This window comes from Meriones unguiculatus, chromosome 19 (genome assembly GCF_030254825.1).
Source record: "Meriones unguiculatus strain TT.TT164.6M chromosome 19, Bangor_MerUng_6.1, whole genome shotgun sequence".
Taxonomy (NCBI): domain Eukaryota; kingdom Metazoa; phylum Chordata; class Mammalia; order Rodentia; family Muridae; genus Meriones; species Meriones unguiculatus.
This window is the reverse complement of record NC_083366.1, coordinates 70,275,178-70,300,128: the sequence shown is the minus strand read 5'-3', so window position 1 is coordinate 70,300,128 and position 24,951 is coordinate 70,275,178. Positions and strand designations below refer to the sequence as shown.

Here is a 24,951-nt window from a genome sequence, read left to right as displayed (position 1 = left end):
AAAAATGCCTCCAAAGGCTACATGCAAACTCCCCTCAAGGCATCCTCCAGTTCCCACACTGCATGTGCACTGGGTGAAATTCCAAAAAACTCAGCAAAGGAGCAGCTAGGAAGTTAGAAAGCAAAGCGGAGGTTTCAGCAATCAAACAATGCTGGAGAGACAGAAGATGACTGAAGGTGTGCACGGTATGATGGCCCAGATATAAACCCAGCTTAACTTGAGACCTTAGGGAGGGACAGAAATTATGTAGCTATAATCTCCCCCAAAAAAAACAGAAAGCCAATCCTTAAAGAGCTAAAGTAATCAGCTTATATGTACTTGATGGTCTTAATTTACTTCTCTTTGGAAGACAAGAATCCATTTAATAAAATAGCCAGAATTTAAGAACAATAACAATAATAACAATAATAATAAATCTACCATGAAGTATATTGAAAGTACTCATGACCAAAGCTTCAAAACTACAGGCACCAGGAGTCCACCTCTATCACTGTGCATTTTGCTCCCTTTCAACAAAGGGTCTCCTGATCCTAGAACTAGCTTTTTCCTTCTAGACTATCAGCCAATAACCCCAACAATAATCCTATCTCTGTCATATTTAGCACTGGGATTACAGGTGTGTGTGAGGACTGTGCCCAACTTTTATATGGGTGTCAGGACCTCAACTCTTGTCCTTATGCTTATACAGAATGTGCTCTGAACTACTGAGTCACCTCGTAAGTTCAAGAATATTTTAGTATATGTAAAAGAAAGGGTGTTTACTGTTGAGAAAGACAGGGATAGATGATAGATAGATAGATAGATAGATAGATAGATAGATAGACAGATAGACAGACAGATAGATAGAGAAAGAAATGGATTTAATGACATCCTTCTTTTTCAGTGGCAAATGACTTATTTAACTCTGAAGTATGTTTTTCATAGTTATATGGATTCTTTACAACTATCACTTCTACAGGGTAGACATCAGAAATAGGAGAAGACAAGGAACAAGACAGGAGCATTCCACAGAGGACCTCTAAAAGACCCTACCCATCAGGGTATCGAAGGAGATACTGAGACTCACAGCCAAACTTTGGGCAGAGTGCTGGAATCCTTATGGAAGAAGATGGAGATAGAAAGACCTGGAGGGGACAGGAACTCCATAAGGAGAGCAACAGAGCCAAAATAACTGGGCCCAGGGGGCCCTGCAGAGACTGATACTCCAACTAAGGACCATGCATGGACAGGAACTAGACCCTCCGTTCAAAGGAAGCCCATCAGGTTCCCTAGTAAAGGGGGGGGGGGGGCAGGGGATATCTCTGACATGAACTCAGTGGCTGGCTCTTTGATCACCTCCCCCTAGGGGTGCAGCCTTGCCAGGCCACAGAGGAAAATGATACAGCCAGCCTTGATGAGACGTGGTAAGCTAGGGTCAGATAGAAGGGAAGGAGGTCCTCCTTTATCAGGGGACTAGGAAATGGCATAGCGAGAGAAAAGAGAGAAGATGGGTGGGACTATGAGGAGACAAGGGAGGAAGCTGCAGTGGGGATACAAAGTGAACAAATTATAATAAATAAATATATAAAATTAAATTTTAAAAAAGTAGGAAGCTTAAAAAAAAAGGAAGTAAGGAAAATACCATTTCATTCCAGAAAAGCTAATTGTCACAGTCTGTTTTCAATTGCTTACATATTCTCAAAAATTTTACCCTCGGGTTTTACAGACAGAAAAGGAGATATCTATTACTTTTCACTAGATTTAGATACTTTCCTACCACCAAATAACCACTGAGTATGGCCTCTGTCTGTGCAGAAATAATCTGTTCACTATTATCCACCTACCCTTTTTTAAATAAAACATGTAAAATTATATATTGCAACTTTCTAAATGCATACTGTTTTTCAACACTACAACTGGCTCAGCATTTGAGAATTGAATTCAGTTTCTGAGTAGGCTCCATAACCTTTCTATCATTCAGGTATATTAGTTTTTATATGGACTAAAACCAATAAAACATATTTAACAATTATTATTATTATTGCTTTCATAAGTTTTTGTAAGTTTCTCATATTCCTTCAGTTGATTTACTACTTGTTACAGATTCTATTAATTTAAATTAAAAAAATCAACTGATTACTACTTGAAAATGAAACTGAGTTTATACAATGTTTCCATCTTAAAGCTTTGTACTTATTGCCCTCTAGTTTCTGGATATGAGACAAAGTTTAGTTAATCAAAATTAAATATACTAGTTCTGTTATATCATAGAAAAACACAGTGATTCTATAACCAATGCAATTAAAAATTAAACATTGTATATTTGGGGCTAGAAAGATGGCTCCTGGGTAAAAGCTCTTGCCAGGGTCTGATGACCTAAGCTCAAATCTCAGAATGCATGTGGTAAAAGGAGAGACCTCAGCCTCAAAGTTATTCTGTAGACCTACACACACACCCTGTGGCAAGTACACATATCAATTCACAACCACCAAATTAAATAAATGCAAGTAAAGTTAAAAATTTTGTATCTTATCATTTCAATTATTTTGCAATGACTTATATTATAAATGAATATATTAAAGCAACTATTAACATGTGTTCAGTTATGAGTAAAACAAGAAAAGACTTTTTGTAGAATACTTCATGTTTAAACCATGACAAAAACTAAAAAACTAAAAGAAAGAAAAGAAATTTAAGGAAGGAAAGGCTTATTTTGACTCACAAAAGTCTATAAATAAATGTGTGTGTGTGTGTGTGTGTGTGTGTGTGTGTGTGTGTGTGTATGTACATGTTTGTATATATACACACACACATAAACTTTTCCTTTCACTTTAGTTACAAGCTCTTACAGAGGGAAAAGCAACACTCACGGCAGTTGCAAAATGGTGGATGACAGCAATGGAGATACAAGCGTCACAGGACCCACTTCGGATGGGAACTGCTAGTGCATCGCAGACGAAGGCCTGAAACTGCCTCTCTCTACAAATGTCCACAAGGTTCCGGCTGCGATCACACCCAATCTGTGATAGAAAAAGAAATTTACAACATTTAGTTTACCTATCACAAGAGGTTTATTGCATACCTTAAATTAATTACACAGCTTCATAGTCATAAGGCAACAAGAACATTCCAAGTTGTAGCAGTCACTACAAAGTCATGACTGTCATTCAGAAAAATCAACTATCACACCAAAAATACTTAGGTCAGATATGGTTGAACACACCATTAATCCTAGCAAGTGGGAGGCAAAGTCAGGCAAGGCCAGCCAGCATTACAGTGTGAAGCCCTGTTTGTTTTTGTTGTTTGTTGTTTTTTTTACTGTTAAAGATTACTGTGATTTTTAAAACTACTGAACCTTTTTTGTGTTAAATGCTTAGCCTTACAAAGAACAAAGCGGCTGAGTTGACAGTTTGTGAATTTATGCCTGTGTAAACCTTTCTGTATAAGAAGGCCAGCACAGATGAACGGTGCACTGAAGAGAGCAAGCAGAGCAAACACTTCCACCTCCCCAAGCAGGCAAAGCCCCATGAGCCCCATGATCATCTCTAGGCAAAGTGTCTAAGGGCTTCCCGTTTTCAGTGCAGCGCTGCTGTTTCTGCGTAAGTTTCCCTGTTTAGTAACATATTTACAAACATCCAACTATTTAGGTACTATGTATACCCATGTGTATGCACACACATCTATACACATAACTGTAATGTGTACATGTAAACTATGGAAGACATTAAAAAATTCAAAACTGCTAACCCATCATTTAATAATTATTCCGAGACATTTTTCCTTACCCCAATCCAATAATGAGCAATGCTTTTCTCTCTGTTAAAACTTGTAATTAAAGTGGTAGATTTAATTCAACAGTAGGGGCCAGTTTGAACTCATATTTACTCATTTATTTCTTCATTATAATAAAAGTTGGTTCTTAAGACTTTTGCAGCCCTTCTAAAAATAAAGAATATGAATTTTTCATATCAAAAATTTTCTTTTCAAAACAATTCTTGTTTGAGTTAATCCACAAGGCTCTCCCAATTATATTTAATACATGTGCTCAATTTCAATTGTTATTATTAAACGACGTCTCTGTTCAGTCCTTAGAGCTGATTTAATTTATGAAATGGGAAAGATTCCCAATGAGCAATCTTTCCTTGGTGGAGTTCAATACAGGATGCTCTAAGGGGCCATCGCCATCCCTAACCTCCCTTTTGCCTAAGGCTCACGCCCAGTTGGACACGGCTATTTACTCTCACACATATTCTGCACAGCTCGGCCGGTAAGCACAGGCCCAAATGATATGCGCAGAGTGCGGCGTTCGCCACATTTCCTTCCACTTAAGCCAGAGGTAAGCCCAGCTGTGACCTGTGCCTGGCAGCTGAGTCTTACTAAAAGGCAACAGAAAGAAATCCACTCTGACTGTAAAACAACGCTTTAAAGGCAGGGCTCAGTGGTTATTTAGAAGAAAGTTGCTAGGAACCACAAAGAAAACCAGACTAGTAGCCCAGTGAAATAAGAGGAAATAACTCTCTTCTCCTGCTAACGCTTTCGACAACTTGTCCACAGCGTTCCTCCTCACTACCAGAAAGCACAGACAACGTGCTGCACCTCCCAGGGACGGCAAAGTGGCCCCAGCCTGGCTCAAGACTTTCACCTCCTTTGCTGTCGTCCTTCACAAACCACAGTTGAATCATGCTTTTCCCCTTTTCCTTTTATAACACCATGTATAAACAAGTATTTGAATTTCTTCACAATGATTCTGCATAATGCCTACAACAGAGTAGAAAGACGGCTTATATATAAGCAAAAACATGAACTCAAAAACTCTTGCGAAGTTACATATTTCATTGTGTTGCATCGAAATCAAGTACATAAAAATTCATATTAACTTTAAAAATATTTCTTTACTCTTCTCTATTTGTGTATGTGTTATGTGTGCACGTGTGTATGTTCGTGTGTGAGCATGCTGGCATGCAGGGGTGCCACACCACACATGTGGAGGTCACAGGATAGCCCCGATGGTAGTCCTTGCATCCCACCTACTTTAAGCCACATGGCCCAGAATTCTCCTGTCTCCATCTCTCACCTTAGTGAAGGGCACAGTGAGTTATAGACATCTGCTACCACGGCTGGGTTTTATGTGGACCCTGAGGACTTCAACTCGGATCCTTTTCTTTGTATGACACACTGAGCCGTCTACCCAACTGTAACTTCATTATTTTTAAAATTCTCAAGGAAAAATAAAACAAACCAAAACCCTAAATACATGATTTTGGAACTAGGCCAAAAACATTTTAAAAAATCATTAAAGCTCCATTTTATACTATTTAACTACCAAATACATAACTTTTAGAACAAGAAAGTAATTGTTGCTTATCTTAGCTGGTAAGAAAGGAAAGATACCTTTTGCAGTGGACAGTGGACTGCATTGAGCTGAACTACCGAAATATCTCACAGTGATGGCACTGTGACAGAACTCGCCTTCCACAACACCGCTGATGGCGCAAATATCTCACAGTGATGGCAGTGTGACAGAACTCTCCTTACACAACACCGCTGATGGCGCAAATATCTCACAGTGACGGCAGTGTGACAGAACTCTCCTTATACAATGCTGTTGATAGTGCAAACTGGCACAACCATTTAAAAAGCAACTAGTCAAGCTATGTGTAACTATCATGATAAAAATGTTCACACCTTTTAGCTTCATAATCACTTTTCTAAAATGTGTTTTAAAAAGTAACACAACGGGGCTGGAGAGATGGCTCAAAAGTTACGAGCACCAGCTGCTCCTCCAGAGGACCCCGGTTCAGCTCCCAGCACCCACATGGCAGCTCACAGCTGTCTGTGACTCCTGCTCCAGGAGATCTGACACGCTCATACAGATACACGCTGACAAAACAGAAATGTATATAAAATAAAAACAAGTAAATTATTATTTTTTTAAGTAACACACATTACAGGAAAGCTAACAAGGCTAAGAGCCACTGACCTGTTTGGAGTTCACGCAGGCAAACTGTTGAAAATATTTTGAGTTAGTTTTATTTCCATTGTGGAGATGATGGAATTTTATGTCAAAGAAAGTTAGTAATTAGCCAAGAATAGACCATGGATTTAAAATCCTGATCTTCCTCATCCCCCAAATCCTTATTTTTTTTTCTTGTCACAATTTCTTTCAATATACATATTTATATAGAGTAAGATTTCTTTTTGTTTTTTAATTATAGCATATATACTCAACATGAAATGCATCCTAAGAAAATTCTAAGTGCACAACAGGGTTGAACCCAGAACCCAGAACTCACACACACTAAAGCACCAGTCAGCAAAGTCTGCAGCACTGCAGGGTAACTTACAATAGCACCAAACTGAACACAGCCATATATCCAGGCATGTCACTAAAAGGTCTAAAATCCAGAGACTTCAAGACAGTTAATATAAAAATGAAGGTAGGTGATATGAACTATCAAATTACATAAACTACAGTGTAAATATTTATGGGAAACGACACATGAATGCACTCATTATAAACTGGTCTGTTAGGGTAACAGGAAAACAGGCAGGTGAATTTCTTTCACCAAATTCTGAATAGGGGCTTAAAAGTATATTAATATTTGGGCTAGAGAGATGGCTCAACAGTTAAGAGACTTGCTACACTTGCAGAGGACATTACTTTGCTCTTCCAGCACCCATACATGGTGGCTGGTGTTACACACCCCAGTTCCTGAGTATCCAGTGCCCGTTACTGGCATCTGACAACAGATCTGCACATGATCCAGGTACATACCCACAGGCAAAACACCCATACACGTAAAATAAGTGAATGCTTTTAAAAAGTATATTCACACACACAAGATCTTAAAAACTGTAACGAAAACATTATGGTTGGAGAGATAACTCAGTGCTTAAGAGCACATATTGCTCTCACAGAGGATGCAAGCTTAGTTCCCGGCACCCTCATCAGACGGCTCACAACCACCTCTAAGTCCAGCTCCTGGGAACCCGGTGACCTCTTCCAGCCTCCATAAACAGTGCCCTCACACACACAATCCACATTCTCCCCTCTCCCCCTCACTCGCTCTTTCTCCCTCTCCCTCTCTCTCACACACTCACAATTAATAATATAAACTAATAAATATTTTTAAAAAGAAAACATCCCACTGTGAGGAAATCAAAGTGCAATATGTAAAGTTCAGAGAAGCCCTAGCTTCAGTAAGGACACTGCTGTGTCCAGCTGTGCTCATCCAAACATTTGACTGTAGTGCTCTCCTTTTATTGTCTTTATATTGTTTTAGATCAGCATAATACTTGCTTACTAAAGGATTTGGCAGAGTTCCTTCATTTTCTATTTTGTAGAATAAATTACAAAGAATCAGAGATTTTCCTTGAAATTTTGATAGAATTCAGCAGTGAATCTATCTAGTCTTGGGTGTTTCTCTGAGAGAAGGCCTTTTAATTATAGCTTTGATCTCATGGATTATAATGAGTCTGCAATATCTTCTGGCTCTTATTTGGAGGATGGTATGTATTTAGAAATTCTATTTCTTCTAGGTTTTCCAGCTTTTTAGAAGACCATTTTTTCATGGTATTTTTTAATAATATTCTGCATTTCATTGGAGTATATGGTAAATGATACCGTGTTAATCTCTAATTTTATAAATATGTCTTCTCTCTTTCTTCTCCAGAAAGCAGAGTCTACTACGAAACATGTCTGAAGAAGTTTTTAAGAAGTGAACATCGACAAGCATGGTGGCATACACCTTTAACTCTAGCACTTGGGAGGCAGTGGCAGACAGAGGTTTATGAATTCAAAGCCAGCCTGATCGACATCACAAGTTCCAGGTCAGCAAAGGTTATACAGTAAGACTTTGTCAGAATACTTTCTTTTTTTCAGTTTGTTTCTGAGGTAGCCCAAGCACTCCACAATAACTGAGACCATAGGCGGGTATCATCAAGCCTGATTTGATTATCTTACTTTGAACTATAGGATGGAATTTTATATGACACATTAAAAAAGAAAAACAACTTCAATGTGAGCAAAACTTAGTCTGTTATTCACAAACTAAACTGAACTAAATACATGATTATATTGTATGTAGATGGAAAGCTACTTTTCATCTGCCTCTTTGTGTCAGCGCTACCTTCCCTTAATAGCAGGAATAGTTTTTCCTTTGTGTTGGTGCACAGTATCAAGTGTGGAGAACTCAAGATTCTCAGCAACCAGAAATATTTCAATAATTTGGATACTGAATGACTCATTCCTTCATTCACTCATGCAATCTCTTCCACTCCTTCCCTTCTTCCTTCTTCTCTCTTTCTTCATCCCAAATCTTGAGAAACAAACTCTCCAGTCGTCACAGAGAAGTGATAACAGGGATATTACATCAATGCTGAACACTCAAAGAACTTTCTTCACACAGCAAGGAGCCTCAAAGAAATGGTAACAAATGAAAGGAGGCAACTGCAGAACTGGAAATGTCTTTAGCCTGAGTGTAGCACAGTGACGTTGGTAATTTTAAGTCTGAGACAACCCTCTCGTTTTCTGAACGAACGAACACTGGAGATCAAGTCTCCGCTATTCAGGTGTGGGGCTGTGCTGAAGATGTATCAGCTTCCAGCAACTCACCGTCAGGTGCTCTTCGCATTTTCACTAGCTGTGGCTATAGTAGCCTTCATCTGTTCCAAAAAGAAGCTTCTTTGATGAAGGGCAAGAGTTACACTTATATCTGATCGTTTGGAACCAGAGTTTACAGTGCTTCTAGCTTTGTGTTCTTCTTGCAGTGGTCCTTTGTCACAGTGTATTACTATTATTTAGTCCACGGCAGAAAGTTAACAAACATGCCCATTCTCTTTTTCTTTTAAACATGTGTATACATGTACACATGTGGGTAAGTGTGCATGTCTGCATTTAAGTATGAAGGCCACAGGTCAGCCTCATGTGTCCTTTGTCAGAAAGTGTCCATCTTGTTTTTTGAGATAAAGTCTCTCGATCCTTGGGGCTCACTGAATCAGCTAGGCCCATTGGTCACTGCACCCCAGGGATCCTCCTAGCACTGCATCCCCAACACTGGGAAGGCAATCATGTGCTATCATACCCAGCTTTTTATGTGGGTGCTGGGGGATCAAACGGGTTCTCGTGCTTCTATGACAAGCATTTTACCGACTGAGTCATTAGTCTAACACTCCTCCAATTCTTTTTCTTATTCCCCTTGGTCTATATGAGCATTATATTCTTTGCAACTTTTCCTGTTTTTAGATTTTACTTTATAATATGATCATGAATAAACTATTTTATCATTATAAACTACAGAAAGGATTTTATAGAGAGGTTTTCCTTATTGGGACATCCTAATAGAAGAAAGATAAAGCAGATGCATAAACCCCACCCCCCAAAAAAAACTGTAGAAGAGGAACAAAAAGATTTTAAGAGCTAGGGAAATAGGACATCTGCTGTGAGAAAACATTTTCTATATATAACAGGGAAGCTGCACCATGGATGTTGTGGTAGTTTTTTCTTCTGGAATAATGACACATGAGACTGAAAAATATATTTAGAAATACCTAGGTCATACAGCTAGGCTTTTCTCTAATTAGCTCATAACTTAAATTAACCCATTTATACTAATCTATATTTTGCCATGTTGCTGGTTACCTCTGCTCAGGTACCATTCCACCATCCTACTCACATCTTCCCGGATGAATCTCCCATTCCTGGTTCTATCCCAGAATCCTTTCTGCCTGCTGAATGTCCCACCTTCTATTCTACTTTTTCCCACGGGCCATAGGTTTTTTTAGTTGACAGCCAGTGGATCCATGTAATACATAGGATACTATCTCAACAATGCGGCTGCTTACACAAGACGTGAACAATGACAACACTGGGTGGCATGCTGATGTGTCCGTCCCTGCATGAAGACGTATGGGGCAGCTAGCGGCTGTTGAGAGAGAATCGGTCTTCTTCCGGGAAAACACCCCCAATAGGTTATCCCATCTCAAGTTGTCAGCTCCAAACACACACACACACCACTAGATGAACTCAGCAGGCTACCTTAGCAGGCTACATGTATACATATATGTAAATATATGAATGTTTATGTATATACATGAATATTTATTTAATAGTAGCAGTTAAAGAAGAGGCCATGAACTTGAGAGAGTGAGGGAAACATGGGAGGAATTAGAATTGAGAGAGAGAGGATTGAAAATGATGTTAAATAAAGTACTTATGTATAAACACCCCTCCCCATTTTTTTACATTAAAAAAAAAGAGAGAGGTGCAGTAGAATTACTTGCCATATATAACTCCTTGTTGATGCCAAGGTACTTTCCATTTCCACATCCAATATCTGCCACTATGGAACCACTTGGCAGAGCTTTCAGGAACTCCTCTATCCGTGGCCAAGGGCTGTGCCTCGTGCTGCTGAAGTGCCTCGCAATCTCTTCATACACATGATGGACATGCTCTTGCTCTAGCTGCAACGCTGCTTTACTGCTCTCTGGGAGGGAGGGAGGTGTGGCCTTCCTCTGTCTGTCGCAAACTGAGGCGTAATCTATGAGGAGAAAAAGGTCTGCGTCCAGGTGTGGCGGTGCACACCCACAACCCAACAATGAGAGTCTGAGCCCCAGAACCAACATGACCTTGAGGACACTCTGTACTACACAGTGAGTCCCATGCTGCCTAGGCTCACAGAGGGCGACGGCACCTCAACCAACCAATCATAATAACAAAATGACTTATTAAATAAGTAAAGCAATGTAAATGTTTAATTTTTATTCAAAAGACTATGGTATCAAATAAAATCCATATATGGGAAAAGGTCTGGGAGTAGTTGAAGGGGGGAGGCTTATCATTTTCTTCAGCAATGTAACCACTGATACATTGTCCATGCTGCAGAAAATAATTCTACATCCATGCTCAAGCAAGTAATTCTAACATAACTCAGTAAGTCATAAAACAAACAAACAAAAAAAACAAAACAAAAAACATAAGGGGTAGGAGTTTGTTGGGAAGAAGACAGACAGTGGGGGAGGGGTAATGGTGAGTGTCAAGGACCAAACTTCATTACACATGTATAAAACTGCCAAAGAAGAAAGAAGAAGAAGAAAGAAAAAGGGGGAAAAAAACCCTGCAAACTAAACAGAAAGCCCAAATGCTTTTAGCATTTCACTTACAATTAATAAGCATCCACAACAAAGAAAAATTTGCTTTTCTCAACCAAATTTTTAAGTAGCTATAGAAGAGGAGCTCTGCTTTAGTATTCTGTAGCTTATAAAGCTGCCAGTAGTGTGAAACGCTTCACGCGCCTAAACATCTTTAAAGTAACACACGTTACGAACTCATTGACACTGTTGGCAAAAAAAGTAAAAACTCGTTTTTAGCTTTACAAATAAGCAATTTTAAGGTTTTTTAAAACAGGATTATCATCTTAAGATATAAGAGGTTTTGCTCTTGAAGATTTATTTGTATTTTTAATTTATGTGTATATATGATTATATATACCATGTGGGAAACAGGTGCCTGTGGAGGCCAGAAACTATCAGATCCCTTGGAACTGACCTGACAGTCCAACAGTGTGGGTACTGGGAAGAAGCAAACTGAGGTCCTCTGGAAGAGCTACAGCTAACCCATCTCTCTAGCCCTGAGAGAAAAGATTTATAACTTAAAATGTTCTTTATGATTACAGCTAAATATAACAGCTACTGTTGTAGGCTACTCCAAATTGAAACACCTGTGATATGAAAAAAGCATTCTCTAATTCCTGTTAATTACAAATTATCATTTATGAAGTAAAAGAAATTTTTGTTGAGTCCAAGAAATAAATCCAGGGAACAACACACTTATATAAACAAGTCAGAATAGCATCCTGAGCAGTTCCTTTTAGATCCTTCCACGTTTTCAAAATAACTAAATTAAAAGCCACCACTTACTCCCATAATCACCTACACAAGCAATCATTCATCTCCATCTTCCCTTCTGGGATTAAAAATAATGCATAGATGATCAATCCTCACTCAGAAAGACAAATGGGGTGGTCAGTGGAAGAGGGAGAAAACAGGGAACAGGACAGGAGCCTACCACAGAGGGCCTCTGAAAGACTCTACCTAGCAGGGTATCAAAGCAGATGCTGAGACTCAGCCAAACTTTGGGCAGATTGCAGAGAATCTTATGAAAGAAGGGGAGATAGAAAGACCTGGAGGGGACAGGAGCCCCACAAGGAGAGCAACAGAACCCAAAAATCTGGACACAGGGGTCTTTTCTGAGACTGATACTCCAAACAAGGACCATGCATGGAGATAACCTAGAACCCCTGCTCAGATGTAGCCCATGGCATCTCAGTATCCAAGTGAGTTTCCTAGTAAGGGGAACAGGGGCTGTTTCTGACATGAACTCAGTGGCTGGCTCTTTGATCACCTCCCCCTGAGGGGGGAGCAGCCTTGCCAGGCCACAGAGGAAGACAATGCAGCCAGTCCTGATGAGACCTGATAGGCCAGGGTCAGAGAGAAGAGGAGGACCTCCCCTATCAGTAGACTTGGAGAGGGGCATGGGAGAAGGGAGGGTGAGATTGGGAGGGAGTGAGGGAGGTTGCTACAGCTGGGATACAAAGTAAATAAATTGTAACTAATATAAAAAATTAAAATTAAAAAAAAATTGCAAAAGGCTGACAAACATTTCCAACAAAAGCCATTTCTGCATGAATAATGTTTTATCACCCTACAATCACTCTTAACTGTTATTTTAAAAACTAAAGCATTTTCTTGGCACTCAAATTTCAGATAAGTTAATGATAAAATATAGCCTCTGCCTTTGAAGAACATAAACACCACTGACAGAAGTCAGAGAAGTGCTGTGAAAGCCGAACACAAGGACGAATACAGAAGATGTCACTGGAGAAGCCAAGAAAAACCTCTCTAAGTACTGATGGCCTTAAGGGATTTTCACAGCAGATTTATTCTGTCGCAGCACACGAGGAAGTGGAGACTTACTACAATTACAGGGCATTCGCCGCACTTTCCTAAACGTGAACGATGTTCGCATTCCCCTCTTGTTTAAAGTCAAGTCTCCGATGTCACTGGTGATTATTCCACCTCTGAACTGCTCAGATGCTTGAACGGTATCAAATTTTCTAGGAGTAATTCTGAAGACAATAAACATTTTAGTGAGAACAATATTTAAGAAACACAACAAATGTTGGAATTAACATACCTTTTCCAATCTATGACACTCTGCAAATTACAATGTACTTGGGAAAGAATGTACATATAGCAGGTTGGGATTTTGTTTTACCAAGTTCATTTCCTATGCCTGCATGCTTATTTCAATTTATTCTCCCTTTCACCAAAGATCTTAATACTCATCCCAGTAACTGGTATACTATTTATTTTCCTTTCTCTATCATTCTCTTCTCCATCTCTGACTATCTCTTACCTCTTCTTCTATCTCTTTCTGCAGCGCGCACACACACACACACACACACAATCAGTCACTTTGGAGGTTATGAATGTCAATGGCAACCTTCAAAAACAATGTTGATATTTATTTTTCTTTCCCTTAAAAATATTACAAAGATGGAGATAACCTCCCCTATCAGTGGACTTGGGGAATGGCATGCATGCAGAAAGGGGAGGGAGGGTGGGGTCGGGAGGGGAGGAGGGAGGGGCTTATGGGGGGATACAAAATGAATAAAGTGTAATTAATAAAATAAAAATTAAAAAAAGGAAAAAAAATAAATAAATACCTCTTAATGATAAAAAAATATTACAAAGAATTTACAATCCTTACACCAGCTTTAAACATTAATATTACTTATAATCCAAACTTTGATAAATAACTACTATTAACATTTAGTAACATGTATTTTCAAAACTGTCAGTCCCCGCCCACCTTCAATTACTCAGCACAGCAGCGAAATGATCACCAGCTGCCAGTGTGACATGTGACCCTTTCAAAGGTCCCTGACATCATGGCCTGCTCGTCTCTCAGGTCCTAACCCTGAGACGGCCTTTCATTGCACTTGTTCTCCCCCGACCCCAGCAAGTGAATCTCTAGTGACATCCGTTACTTGGTGTGATGTGTACAACAGACCTTGGCCCTGACTTGCAAAGGTACTCCCCTATAAAACCCAAGGAAAAATGGGTTTTATAAAAATCTGAGGAGAAGCTATGCATTTCCAAGAAGAGACTGAAATGTTTTCACAACATATATGCAAAGGAACTGTATTTCTCATTTACTACAAGGCCATTATTATAAAAAGGTTAAGGAAGAAACGACAACCCAAAGAGCCTGAAACAAAAAAGAAAAAGTGCTTATTCTCAAAATTCTAAAAATGCTTTAAAAAATGGATTAGATTGCATTTATTTAAAGTGCAAATATTTTAGTGGCCATCAAAATAAACAAAATCAGGTCATCTGTCTTTTTGTTGTTGTTTTGTTTTGTTTATGACTCAAACTCTTAAACCCAATTCTCAAGGTTGTCCCTAGCATTGTAGATGCTTCGGTTTATGATATGTAAACATGCTTTTGTTATGATTCCAAGTGGGGGAATGTTAGTTTGTTCACACCTGTTAACTGCCTCGTGCAGAGCACGGCTTAGTCTAACCCTGAGGACTCTGTGGGGCGTAGTGCAGAGGAGAGCAGTGTGGCGGCCTGGAGGAGGTGCGGGAGGGCTACTTGCTGCACTTGCTGGCTTGCTACTTTACTGGTTACCTCAACTTCCGGATTTCCTGACGATGGATATTAATATTGCCCCCAAAAGAATCCTCTGACCGTACCCAGCAGGAAGAAATAAAGAGGGCTACATCCCCTTCCCCTCACAACCTTCTTTGTCCCCTACCTGGGGTTGGGAGGTTGGAAGGGAGGTAATAAGCTTTAAGGAACGCCCAATAAAGTAGCATTTGAAAACACATTAGTATAGGAGACAGCTTTCTTAACACCACCAATCGTGTAGGCAGTAAAATCAACAATGAATGAATGGGCCCTCACCAAACCAAAAAGCTTCTGTAGGGCTAAGAACACTGTCACTTAGACAAAGAGGTAGTCTTCAGAAAGGAAAAGGATACTTACCACCTCCACATCAGATAGAGGTCTAATATCCAAAATATGTAAAGAATTCAAGAAATTAGATATAAAAAAACCACATAATCCAATTAGGAAATGGGGTAAAGGTCTAAACAGAGAATTCCCAACAGAGGAATCTCAAATGGCCGAAAAACAAAGAAATGTTCAACATCCTCAGCCACTAGAAAAATGCAAATCAAAATGACTTTTGACATTCCAGCTCACACCTGTCAGTATGGCCGAGATCCATAAACAAGCGACAGCTCATGCAGGGGAGGACGTGCAGCAAGGTCTATTGCTGGTGAACTCTCAAACGCTTACAGCCAGTACGGAGGACAATATGTGTCCTCAAAGAGCTAGGGTTCGATCTACCTCAAAAACTACCTCCTTCACTTTTTGGCATAGACACAAAGAGCACTTCATCCTACCGCCAGGATCCTTGCTCAGTTATGTTCATTGTGGCTTTATGCACAATAGCCAGAAACTGAAAACAACCTGGAGATCCCTCTACCAAAGAACGGATACCAGGCAAATGGGTAGAACTAGAAAAAGTCATCCAGACCGAGGTAACTGAGAGCAGAAAGACAAATACGTATGTATGTACTTATAAGAGGATGTTAGCTGTTAGTAAATAATAAACTACAATCCACAGACCCAGAGAGGACAGGTAAAGAAGGCTCCACAGGATGAGCACGGACCTATATCCCTGAGAACAGGAAATAGAATAGATCTGGGGAGTGCAGAGGGCACGACACACAACAACAGAGGAAGGGCAAGAGCAGGAGTGATCAGGTGGGGGAGGTGGGAGGGGAAGAAGGGAGAGAAGGCAGGGAGAGACAGCTCGAATTGGGAGGCATGGATATGAAGTGAAAACCGTGTCCAGTGGAAACTTCCTGGAACCTGTAAAGGTGACCCTTGTGAGGAGTCCTAGTAATAGCGAACCCAGAGTCTGAACTGGCAATCTCTTGTAGCAGGCAAGGCTTACAGTAGTGGGACGGGGTTGCATTTGGTAGTGTTGTTGGCTGAGGGCGTCCTTTGCAGATTCCATAACCCAGGCTGGTATTAGGACAGGTCACTCTGGGAAAAACTGACAGTGGGGGCCCTTGCCAAGGACAACATCCACATAGCTCACTAATATAGAGAGGTCGAGGAGCCTTCATCCTGTGTTCTAATCCCTCTGGCATGAGGAGGTACTCTGTAGGCTATGGAAAGAGGAACTTGGACATCAACCCTTGACCTACAGTCTGTCTTGTTTACAAGAAGTGCAGGAGCAACGGTGGCACAGAATTTGTGGGAGTAGCTAACCAATATTTGGTTTAACTTGAGGCCAACCCAAGAGTGAGCCCATGTCTTACATTGCCTGGATGGCCAGGAACCAGAGACTGGATAGCCTAGAGATTGGGATAGAATAAGACACAACTGGCAAAAATAAAAATAAAAATAATTATTATTAATATTAATATTCTATACTATATCCATAGACAGGCCTCTTTTATATTTGTCATCAGAGAGGCTTCCTCTGGTAGCAGATGGAAGCAGGAGCAGAGACCCACATTAAAGTCTAAATTGGAGGTCTCCATCAGGTCCTTCCCCTTAGTTCCCAGAACCCTGACGAAGCAGAGTGGGGGAGGAAAGATTTTAGGAGCCAAAGGAAATGGAGGAAAGCAGGAGAACATGGCCCAATGAACCAACTAAGCAGGGTTCACATGGGCACCCAGACACTGAAATAGCAAGCACAGGCCTGCATGGGTCTGCCCCAGGTCCTCTGCACATACGTCATGGGTGTTAGCTTGGTGTTTCTGTGGGACTTCTAACAGCAGGAGCAGGTGTATCCCGGACTCTTTTGCCTGCTCTTGAGACTCTTTTCCTCCCATTGGGTTGCCTTATACAACCTCAAAACAGGGCATTTGCCTTGTCTTATTGTATCTTGTTTTGTCCTATTTGGCTGTACTCTCTTGGAGATCTGCTCTATTCTAAGAAGAAACAGAAGGGGAGTGTATCGAGGTGGGGAGGACAGTGGAGGTGGGAGGGAGCAGGGAGGAGTGGAGGGAGGGAAAACTATGGTCAGGGCATACTGTATGAGAGAAGCTCAATCTTCAATAAACAAACAAAATAAATAACAAATAAGTAAATAAAATGAAAGACAAGTTACTGATACAATAACATGATCATTTTCTTGAATATTTTAAATATGTAGGCTACAAATTTGAGCAATATTTTAATTATTTTTGCATGTATACATACTTTCTCACATACACATAAATTCTAGCAGTATAATGTTCTGTCCTTAAAATAAAATTAATAAGATACAGGCTGGAGAGATGGCTCAGAGGTTACGAGCACTGGCTGTTTTCCCAAGGTCCTGGGTTTAATTCCCAGCAACCACATGGTGGCTCACAGCCATCTGTAATAACATCTCCCGCCCTCTTCTGGCATGCAGGCTCACATGAAGGCAGACTACTGTTTACAAAATAAATAAATAAATCTTAAAAGAAAAGAAAAAAATTAAAATGCATTTCCACCAAAATGAAGGAGAATTATGATGTTATAAGTTGCTCTCAAAGGATTAAGTAAAAACAATGACGATACCATGAGAAAAAGTAAAAGTCATAGCAAAGTGTTCACAACTGAGATCTATAGGTAAAACGTGAAGTGAGTTTGCTATATTACACTTACGATTTTTCTTCAAATTTGAAATCTTTTCAAAATGTAAGGAAAACAAACTCTGCATACATCCTAGGAGGTCTGTTCCCAAAGGACTTGGTGTCAAGCACAGGACTTGGCTTCAGCAGCTCAGACAACCAGACAAAGAAGAACAAGAAGTTCCACTAAGCAGAAAACGTCTCATCGCTCACCCCGGTTATCTCAGTACATACCCATGAGTCCAGAGGTATCTAGATTCCCCTGTCATCACCAGCAGACTCCGACGAGGTAGCATAACTTGTACTGTGGCTCCCTCTGGATGCTTAAAATCCATAACAATCTTGGAGAAAATCAAGAGTGGAAAGGTTATCACCAAGTAAGCTTAATACGGAGTCTAATTTCATACACTACAGGAGTTAGGATTACTCATTTATGCTGACTTTATTTCTACGTTAATAGATAAGAAACTGACAACTTCCTCTAATACAATACAATAAGGACAGGTGACCTACTGGGGTAACATATTTGTGTACTAAGATCCAGACTGGAGTAAAGCTCAGAAATCCACATTTCTGGGAATCACACCTAGGAAATTATAAGGCAGGTAGTGTGAGGATCTCATGGGAACACTAAGCCGACACATTCCTAATCTGCTTCTTCAGTTTAGGGGCCATGTGTCATAGGCAGGGAGCTTTTCTGCACCCCGGTTTCCTTAAGCCTCATAGGATTGATGCATGAATTAAACAATAAATAATGGATATAAACCACGGTGTTTGGTACATAGCAAATGCAGAAAAGTATCATATTTTATTATCAATAGAATGTTAATAAGCAATAATCTAAGGAAAAATAATATTAGATTTGGAGTCTCATTTAATCTATGTGGTGCTCTGAAAGCCATATAACACACTGGAATTAGATACAAACAGATGAGAAAAAATAGGAAAAACAAACAAAGAACAACTTTCCCTGAGTTACACTCAAATATTCTAAATGGACCTGCAAAAACACAATACCTAAGAAGAAGTTCCATCTTAGGAACCCATCAAATACCAGGGGTTTCAGACGATAGACAGTAGCAACTGATGAATGGAAATTTAAAGAGCATAGCACAGAATTGAAAAAAAAATAATTTTTGAGTGAACAAATCAACGTATTTCAGAAATAAAATGTGATAAGAAAATGTAAGTAGAATAAAGATAATGTAGCATGTATCCTCTTTGAAGGTGACTACAGCACAGCAGCTGGAAAAGAATATTCTGTGTCATTGAATATCATTGCTATTCTGAATAATAATACTGGACCTAACATAAAAATGATCTGTAAGTAACTGGGTATATGGTGCATGCCTGCAATCCCAGCATCCTGGGAAGCAGAGGTAGGTAGACTGCTGTGCCAGCCTGGTCTACAAAGGGAGTCCAGGACAGCCAAGGCCACAAAGAGAAACTCCGTCTCAAAAAAACAAAACAAAAAAGTTAACAGAAGCAACCGCTTAGTCGCTTGTGTAAAGTGTAAAGAGATAAAATATAGAAAACAAGAAAAGTGAAAATAAAGACTATAGAGGAATGGTGAAGAGACAGGGCCTAACAACTGTATAAAACTGATGGATAAAAGTAACCTAAAGATTCCATAAACTCAATAAGCCCAAACACAGAATAAACAAACCCATTAGTATTGAGGGAATAAATAAACACATCAAAATGTAACTGTAAGAAACAAAACATAAAAGGAAAAAGTCTTGAAAAATGCTAAGCTTACTAAGCTTCAAAGGTACAAGAAGCGCTAGCAGATTGGTTTTTAATCCGTGGGGGTCAATCAACCCCTGAGACAGAAACATCAGGTATTTACATTACAATTCATAACGGTAGCAAAGTTAACATTATAAAGTAGCAAAGAAAATAATTTTATGGTTGGAGTCACCACAACATGAGAAACTTTATTAAAGAATCACAACAAAACAAGCTAAGATACTTTTAGGGCATTAGGTATTCCTATTTAATATCGTATTGTAGAAAACTTAGGCTAGAAACTTTTTTTTTTCTCACATTACTGAGGAAAACAGTCCTATGGAAACAGAGGTGATGATGGCTGCATGTGTTCAGCTGAGTGTGCGAGATAATTATGAGCTCATTTGTATTAACCTCCTTTATTTAAAGTTGGTTCAAAAGAAAGCATGAGATGCAGTAAGCTGTGATTCAGAGCAAAGTTATAGGGACCCAGGCATAGCTCAGTAGCATAGCTTAGCATGAGTGAGGCCCTGGGTTCAAATCCCAGCACTGAAAAGAATTAGATTCCTTTAAAATACATGTCAAAAATGTTTGCCAATTCTAAAGCAATCATGACCTAGAATTCAAAACCAGAGGGAACAGGGATCTATTTTATTATGCATAGAGGAATGAAGTGGGTGGCAAGAGACTGACAGTGAGAATGATTTAGGCAAGCTGAACCTGAGAATCATAAAAATGAGATTGTTTGGCATCCAAACCTGTTAACACTTCTTATACATGCAAATACTGAAGGTTGTATTTGAGACTAGAGCTGAAATCAATACCCAGATTATGTGTATTGTTTTAAACTATGTCAAGACTGTATCTTGGGTTTGTTGTTAGTATGTGCTGAAGATGAGAATGTGATGAAACACAGTACAACAATGGAAGCGGCCCCAGAGTGGACATTCAGTAATGGGAACTTCACTCTCCATGTAGCTGATGATTCCATCCCACCGACTGTAAAGGCCATGAGAAATATGTACTGATGGGTCTGGGGATGTAGCTCAGGGTAATGTAATGTAGTTCAGTGTAATGGTAACGGCAATGCGAGAATTACTGAGCTCAGTTCCCAGCACTGGGGAAAAGAAGAAATATTTATTGATGAGCCAATTTTATAAAATTAGTAATGTAAGATTTTCTGAATGTCCAGCATCAGATATTACCCCTGCCAACTTTGTCAGCCTTTTTGTGAATGTTGACATCAAAAATACTAGCTAATGAAATGCAAATATAAGCAAATTAACATTACAAATTCTCTCAAGAATATTACAAGATTTTCTAAAGTTGACAAAAGGGATTTCTAAGGATTATTTAAATCATTGGCAACAATACTTCATACCTGAAAATCAAGCACTCAGGACATAATTAGTGTTTCTAGGAATATCAGAAAGCTAAGAGAGAGTCCTAGAAATCCAGTATGCTGGCTCTCACCTGTTATCTAAGCACTCAGATGCTGAGGGAGGTAGGTTACCACTAATTCAAAGCCAGCCTGGGCTACTGAGTTCCATGACAGCCTGCACCACAGTATAAGACCTTGTCCCAACAAACAAACGACAAACAAAAAAACTGATTGAAAAAAAAAAAAAAAAACCTCTCCATTTTTATGGGCAGGATGATCTCTTTATAATAAATAAGGCTGTAAAAGTTATGTAAAGAATTTTTTTACTGTTTCCATATTTTATCAAAAAACCAATAGCAAGACAAAGTCCATTAACTTTGTTTAAGAAGTAGTAGTTATGATACAAACTAACTATTGTTAAAAGGAAAAAAATCAACTATCAATACTTAGTTTCATTTTTCAAGTTATGCCCTCATCAAATTTTAATTTATAATAAAAACTTGGCCCATGTTTTGCACATTAAATGATCATGGCATCTTCAGCTGACTGAGTTCCTATGGCATTTGCTGAACGGATTATCTGTCCAACACTCCTAGCTCATTATCACAAGGAAGTTTATTGAAAGAGCACGATTCAAAACACACTTGACCAGAGAAAACAAGCTTCAGTTTCTAACAGAACAAACGTATCGTGAAGGAACACTTAAATGAAACTATACTGGGTGTCTATTATTTTCACATGTCCTGATGTATCCTACCCCTGGCTTGTATCTCACTAAGCAAGACCTCAGGCAATAGAACACGACCTAGTCTTCAAAAAGCATCTTGTTACTGGAGATACCAACTTAATTTATTATGTAATTATTTTTATTCTTACAAGCAGCTAAAAATATCCCCACATGAATACACATCAAGAAATACAAGTTTATATATGTGAAGCACTTTCAGAGGTACAAAAGCCTTGAAGATGACCATAATTTAACTGTAGAAGCAATACAAATACCTCTGAAAAAAAGTAAAGGCTATTTTTGGCTCTCTATAAGAGGTACACTACTGTTTCCAGTTTTGTTTTGCTTTCAGTTGGGTTTGGTTTTATAACAGAGTCTCAGTCTATAGGCCAGGCTGGTCCCAGATTCATGGTAATCTTCCTGCTTTGGCCTCTTGAGTGCTGGGATTAATGTAGGAGCTAGCACATGTAACATTTTCCTAACTTTACCTTTTTAGAAATATAAGACCAGTAAAATACAGTTAGGATAGTAATGAAGTTATTGAAGTAAGACTTAGATTAAAATGAAGAAGAACCTCACAGGAACACCTTGAGTTAGAACATTTAAGAATTAGAAGGAATCTTAGAAATTTCCCAAGAAAGGAAAAAAAAAGTAATATAAATATATCCTCTTAGATTTGGGGGGGGGAAGCAAAACAAAACAAAGCAATGACACAAAAATCTTATTCCACTACGACAGGAAACTGAAAGACGCACTGAGCACTAGGCAACAGGCAGCTCTGTGGCATACTATATACGGGCAGCCATCGGTATGTACGGACCCTGTGCACTATTCACTAGGCACTGACAGATTCTCATGTTAGTTTAGTTAAGTACACCAATAACCTGGCATTCTATAATTTCTTCACAGTGAAGAAGGTTACTGTGCAAATTAGAATATGATACCAACTACATGGTGACAACTGTGCCAATAAACAAGAATCTGCTCTTCAGTGGCTAGAAAAGGAAGCTGACACAGCACACAGGTCCCAAAGGTACATTACACGGAGAAAATTTCTTGAAACAACTGACGATGCCAAGGATGGGAAAACTTGCTTCCAGGTGATGGGGACAAGGGCCTTCCCTTTCCACCAAAATAAAGGCTTAAAGCAAGGACTCCTAGTGGACAAGCCCTCTTGAGTCTTTACCTACATGTATGGCTCCAATTTGAACAGCACTTTCACAAGATTAACTTATTTTCTTCTCACCATAATCCTTTTGTAAGGAAAGTAATACATTAATCCCATCTGATGGATGAAATACAGGCTCAGACTTAGAATTCTATTTTTACTAGCATGATAATCTGAAATGTTAGTTTTGAATTTTTCAAAATTTCAATGATTTACTTGCCCACAAACTATCTTTTAAGGTAAAAGCTTTTCCTGTCATAACTATAACCTGTCTGCTTTCTAGCTATTAGAAAGGAAGTTTTAACTAAAAACTTAATATACCATTCCACCACCAGCTGAAGAACCACATCTCCAGAGACAACAAATAGAAATAATAATCAAAGAGATTTCAGTTCAAAGAAAGCAAAAGATTTGCCTGCCTACAATGTTTAATTAAACACTCCCAGTGATTTTTGAAGTGTTAGAAAAACACGGAATCCCCCCCTGCCAGCTTTCATAGTTCCTTGGGGGGGGGAGCAAAGCATTTCAAGGAGAAACAGGAAACACACTTGTTGGGATTTTGTATCAGCAGTGAGCTGAGTACAGGCCTGACTTTGTACTGTTATTCCTATGGCTGCATTTTGTAAACATCCCATCACCTGATTGGTTAAATAAAGAGCTGAACGGCCTATAGCAAAGGCAGGAGGGAAGAGGCAGGACTTCCAGGTGAAAAGAGAGGGTCACAGGAGGGAACCAAAGGCGAGAGAATCACCAGCCGGACTTGGAAGAAGAAGCAGGGACTAGGAGACTAAAGTAATGAAAGGTAATGAATCACGAGGCAGAACATATATTAATATAAATTTATTTAAGATAAAAGAGCTAATTGGGAACAAGAGTAAGCTAAACTGAAAAGCTATGACAAATAAATAAAGTTTCCATGTCATTATTCAGAGCTGGGTGGACATAGAAAGTCCTCAGGTTATACACACTCCTAACTTTTACCTACCCACTTGCTTATAGCGTCCCAGGACAGCAGCAATGCTGGCTCAACTATTAGCTTGCAGCCAGGCTCACTTGTCCCTGTGGTTTTCTTCAATCTTTTTCAGAACCAGCCAGTTTGTAGGATCTAATATGATACTTTTGGTCCAATGTTACAGTTCGCCTCTTCCTCTAAGCAGAGTCTGGGCTGGGAACAAGGACAGTGTTTCTGTAACTCAAAGGTAAAAAGTGAAATGTCCACTTGGCCATAGATGTATAGTGAGGTCTACCACCATTTCTCTCAGTAGGAAGTTGAAAACAGACTGATCTCCACTTGTCTGCTTTCAAATTTCTCAACTTTGGAAAGAAAATTCAAGGATGTTACTCACTGGACTTCTAAAACTACAAGCAAGGATCAGCAACATGGAACAACTCTTGTTTTTCTCCCATGCTCATTATTTCTGAAGCCTTCCATACCAAGAATCCACATATGTAACTGATGGTTTTACTGTATCAAATAAACATTACTAGTTCTTTAAACACAGCATCAAAATGATCACTAGAATACAGCAAAGGTTAAGAAGCCAAAGCACTTAAACTATAGAGATGGGAACTATATATAGGGGAAGAGAGACAAAAAGAGAAGGAACAAAGGAGCGGGAGAGGAAGGGGAGAGATAAATAGTATTTGCTTCTAGGAACGACATCAGATTTTTAAGAAACCTCTTTTTAGATCAGATGATCTCAATATTTCAAGGATTTAGGGTTTTTTTGTTTTGTTTCTGTCTGAACATCCATTTGTAATTTTCTGTTAATACAGTAAGTGTTACAGCTCTGAGGGAAAAGGTACCCAGGCAGTTGGGAGCCAAGGACTATCACAAAGTCATACCCCACAACAAACCTCATACAAGATATTTATTGGGAAAGACACAAGAGGATGGCTGCCTCTGCTCAGAAAGGAAGCAGCAAAGAACAGAGCAGGAAGCAGGCTTTAAAGACTTCTTGGTGGAGACAGAGCTTTCCAGGGTGGTCTTGGGCATGCTCAAGGACTGCTGGGATTCTGTGGCTTGATCTGGAGCAAATGCATGGATTGGTGGTATTCTGTGCCCTTATACTGGGGCAATCTCAGGGATTGATGGGATTTGGTGGCCTGACCTTGTATTTTTTTCTATAGGGCAGAGCCTGGCCATCTTTATCTCCAAGGGCTAGAAATGGCCATGAAAAGCATTAGAATAGTCTGGGGTTTGGGCCTGGCCACTCATATGTCTCAAGGAGCTGGACCTGGCTGTCAGAGTAGTCTGCAATGGGGCTTGGACACTCATACCTTG

The 24,951-nt window shown here is 39.4% G+C and overlaps 1 protein-coding gene and 1 non-coding gene across 4 annotated transcripts in view; both read right to left on the bottom strand.

Moving 5' to 3' along the window:
- Positions 1-24,951, bottom strand: part of Alkbh8 (alkB homolog 8, tRNA methyltransferase) — a 47,385-nt gene that overhangs the window by 5,667 nt on the left and 16,767 nt on the right. For all 3 annotated transcript variants that reach the window (XM_060372498.1, XM_060372500.1, XM_060372499.1), the window contains 4 exons: positions 17,898-18,004; positions 12,952-13,103; positions 10,261-10,517; positions 2,850-2,999 (listed from right to left, as the gene is read on the bottom strand). In XM_060372498.1, the coding sequence (XP_060228481.1) occupies positions 2,850-2,999; positions 10,261-10,517; positions 12,952-13,103; positions 17,898-18,004 (666 nt within the window). The remainder of the gene's footprint in view (positions 1-2,849; positions 3,000-10,260; positions 10,518-12,951; positions 13,104-17,897; positions 18,005-24,951) is intronic.
- On the bottom strand, positions 22,413-22,547 carry LOC132649413 (small nucleolar RNA SNORA24). Its single transcript, XR_009587846.1, has one exon. It is a non-coding gene; the product is annotated as a small nucleolar RNA SNORA24 (small nucleolar RNA).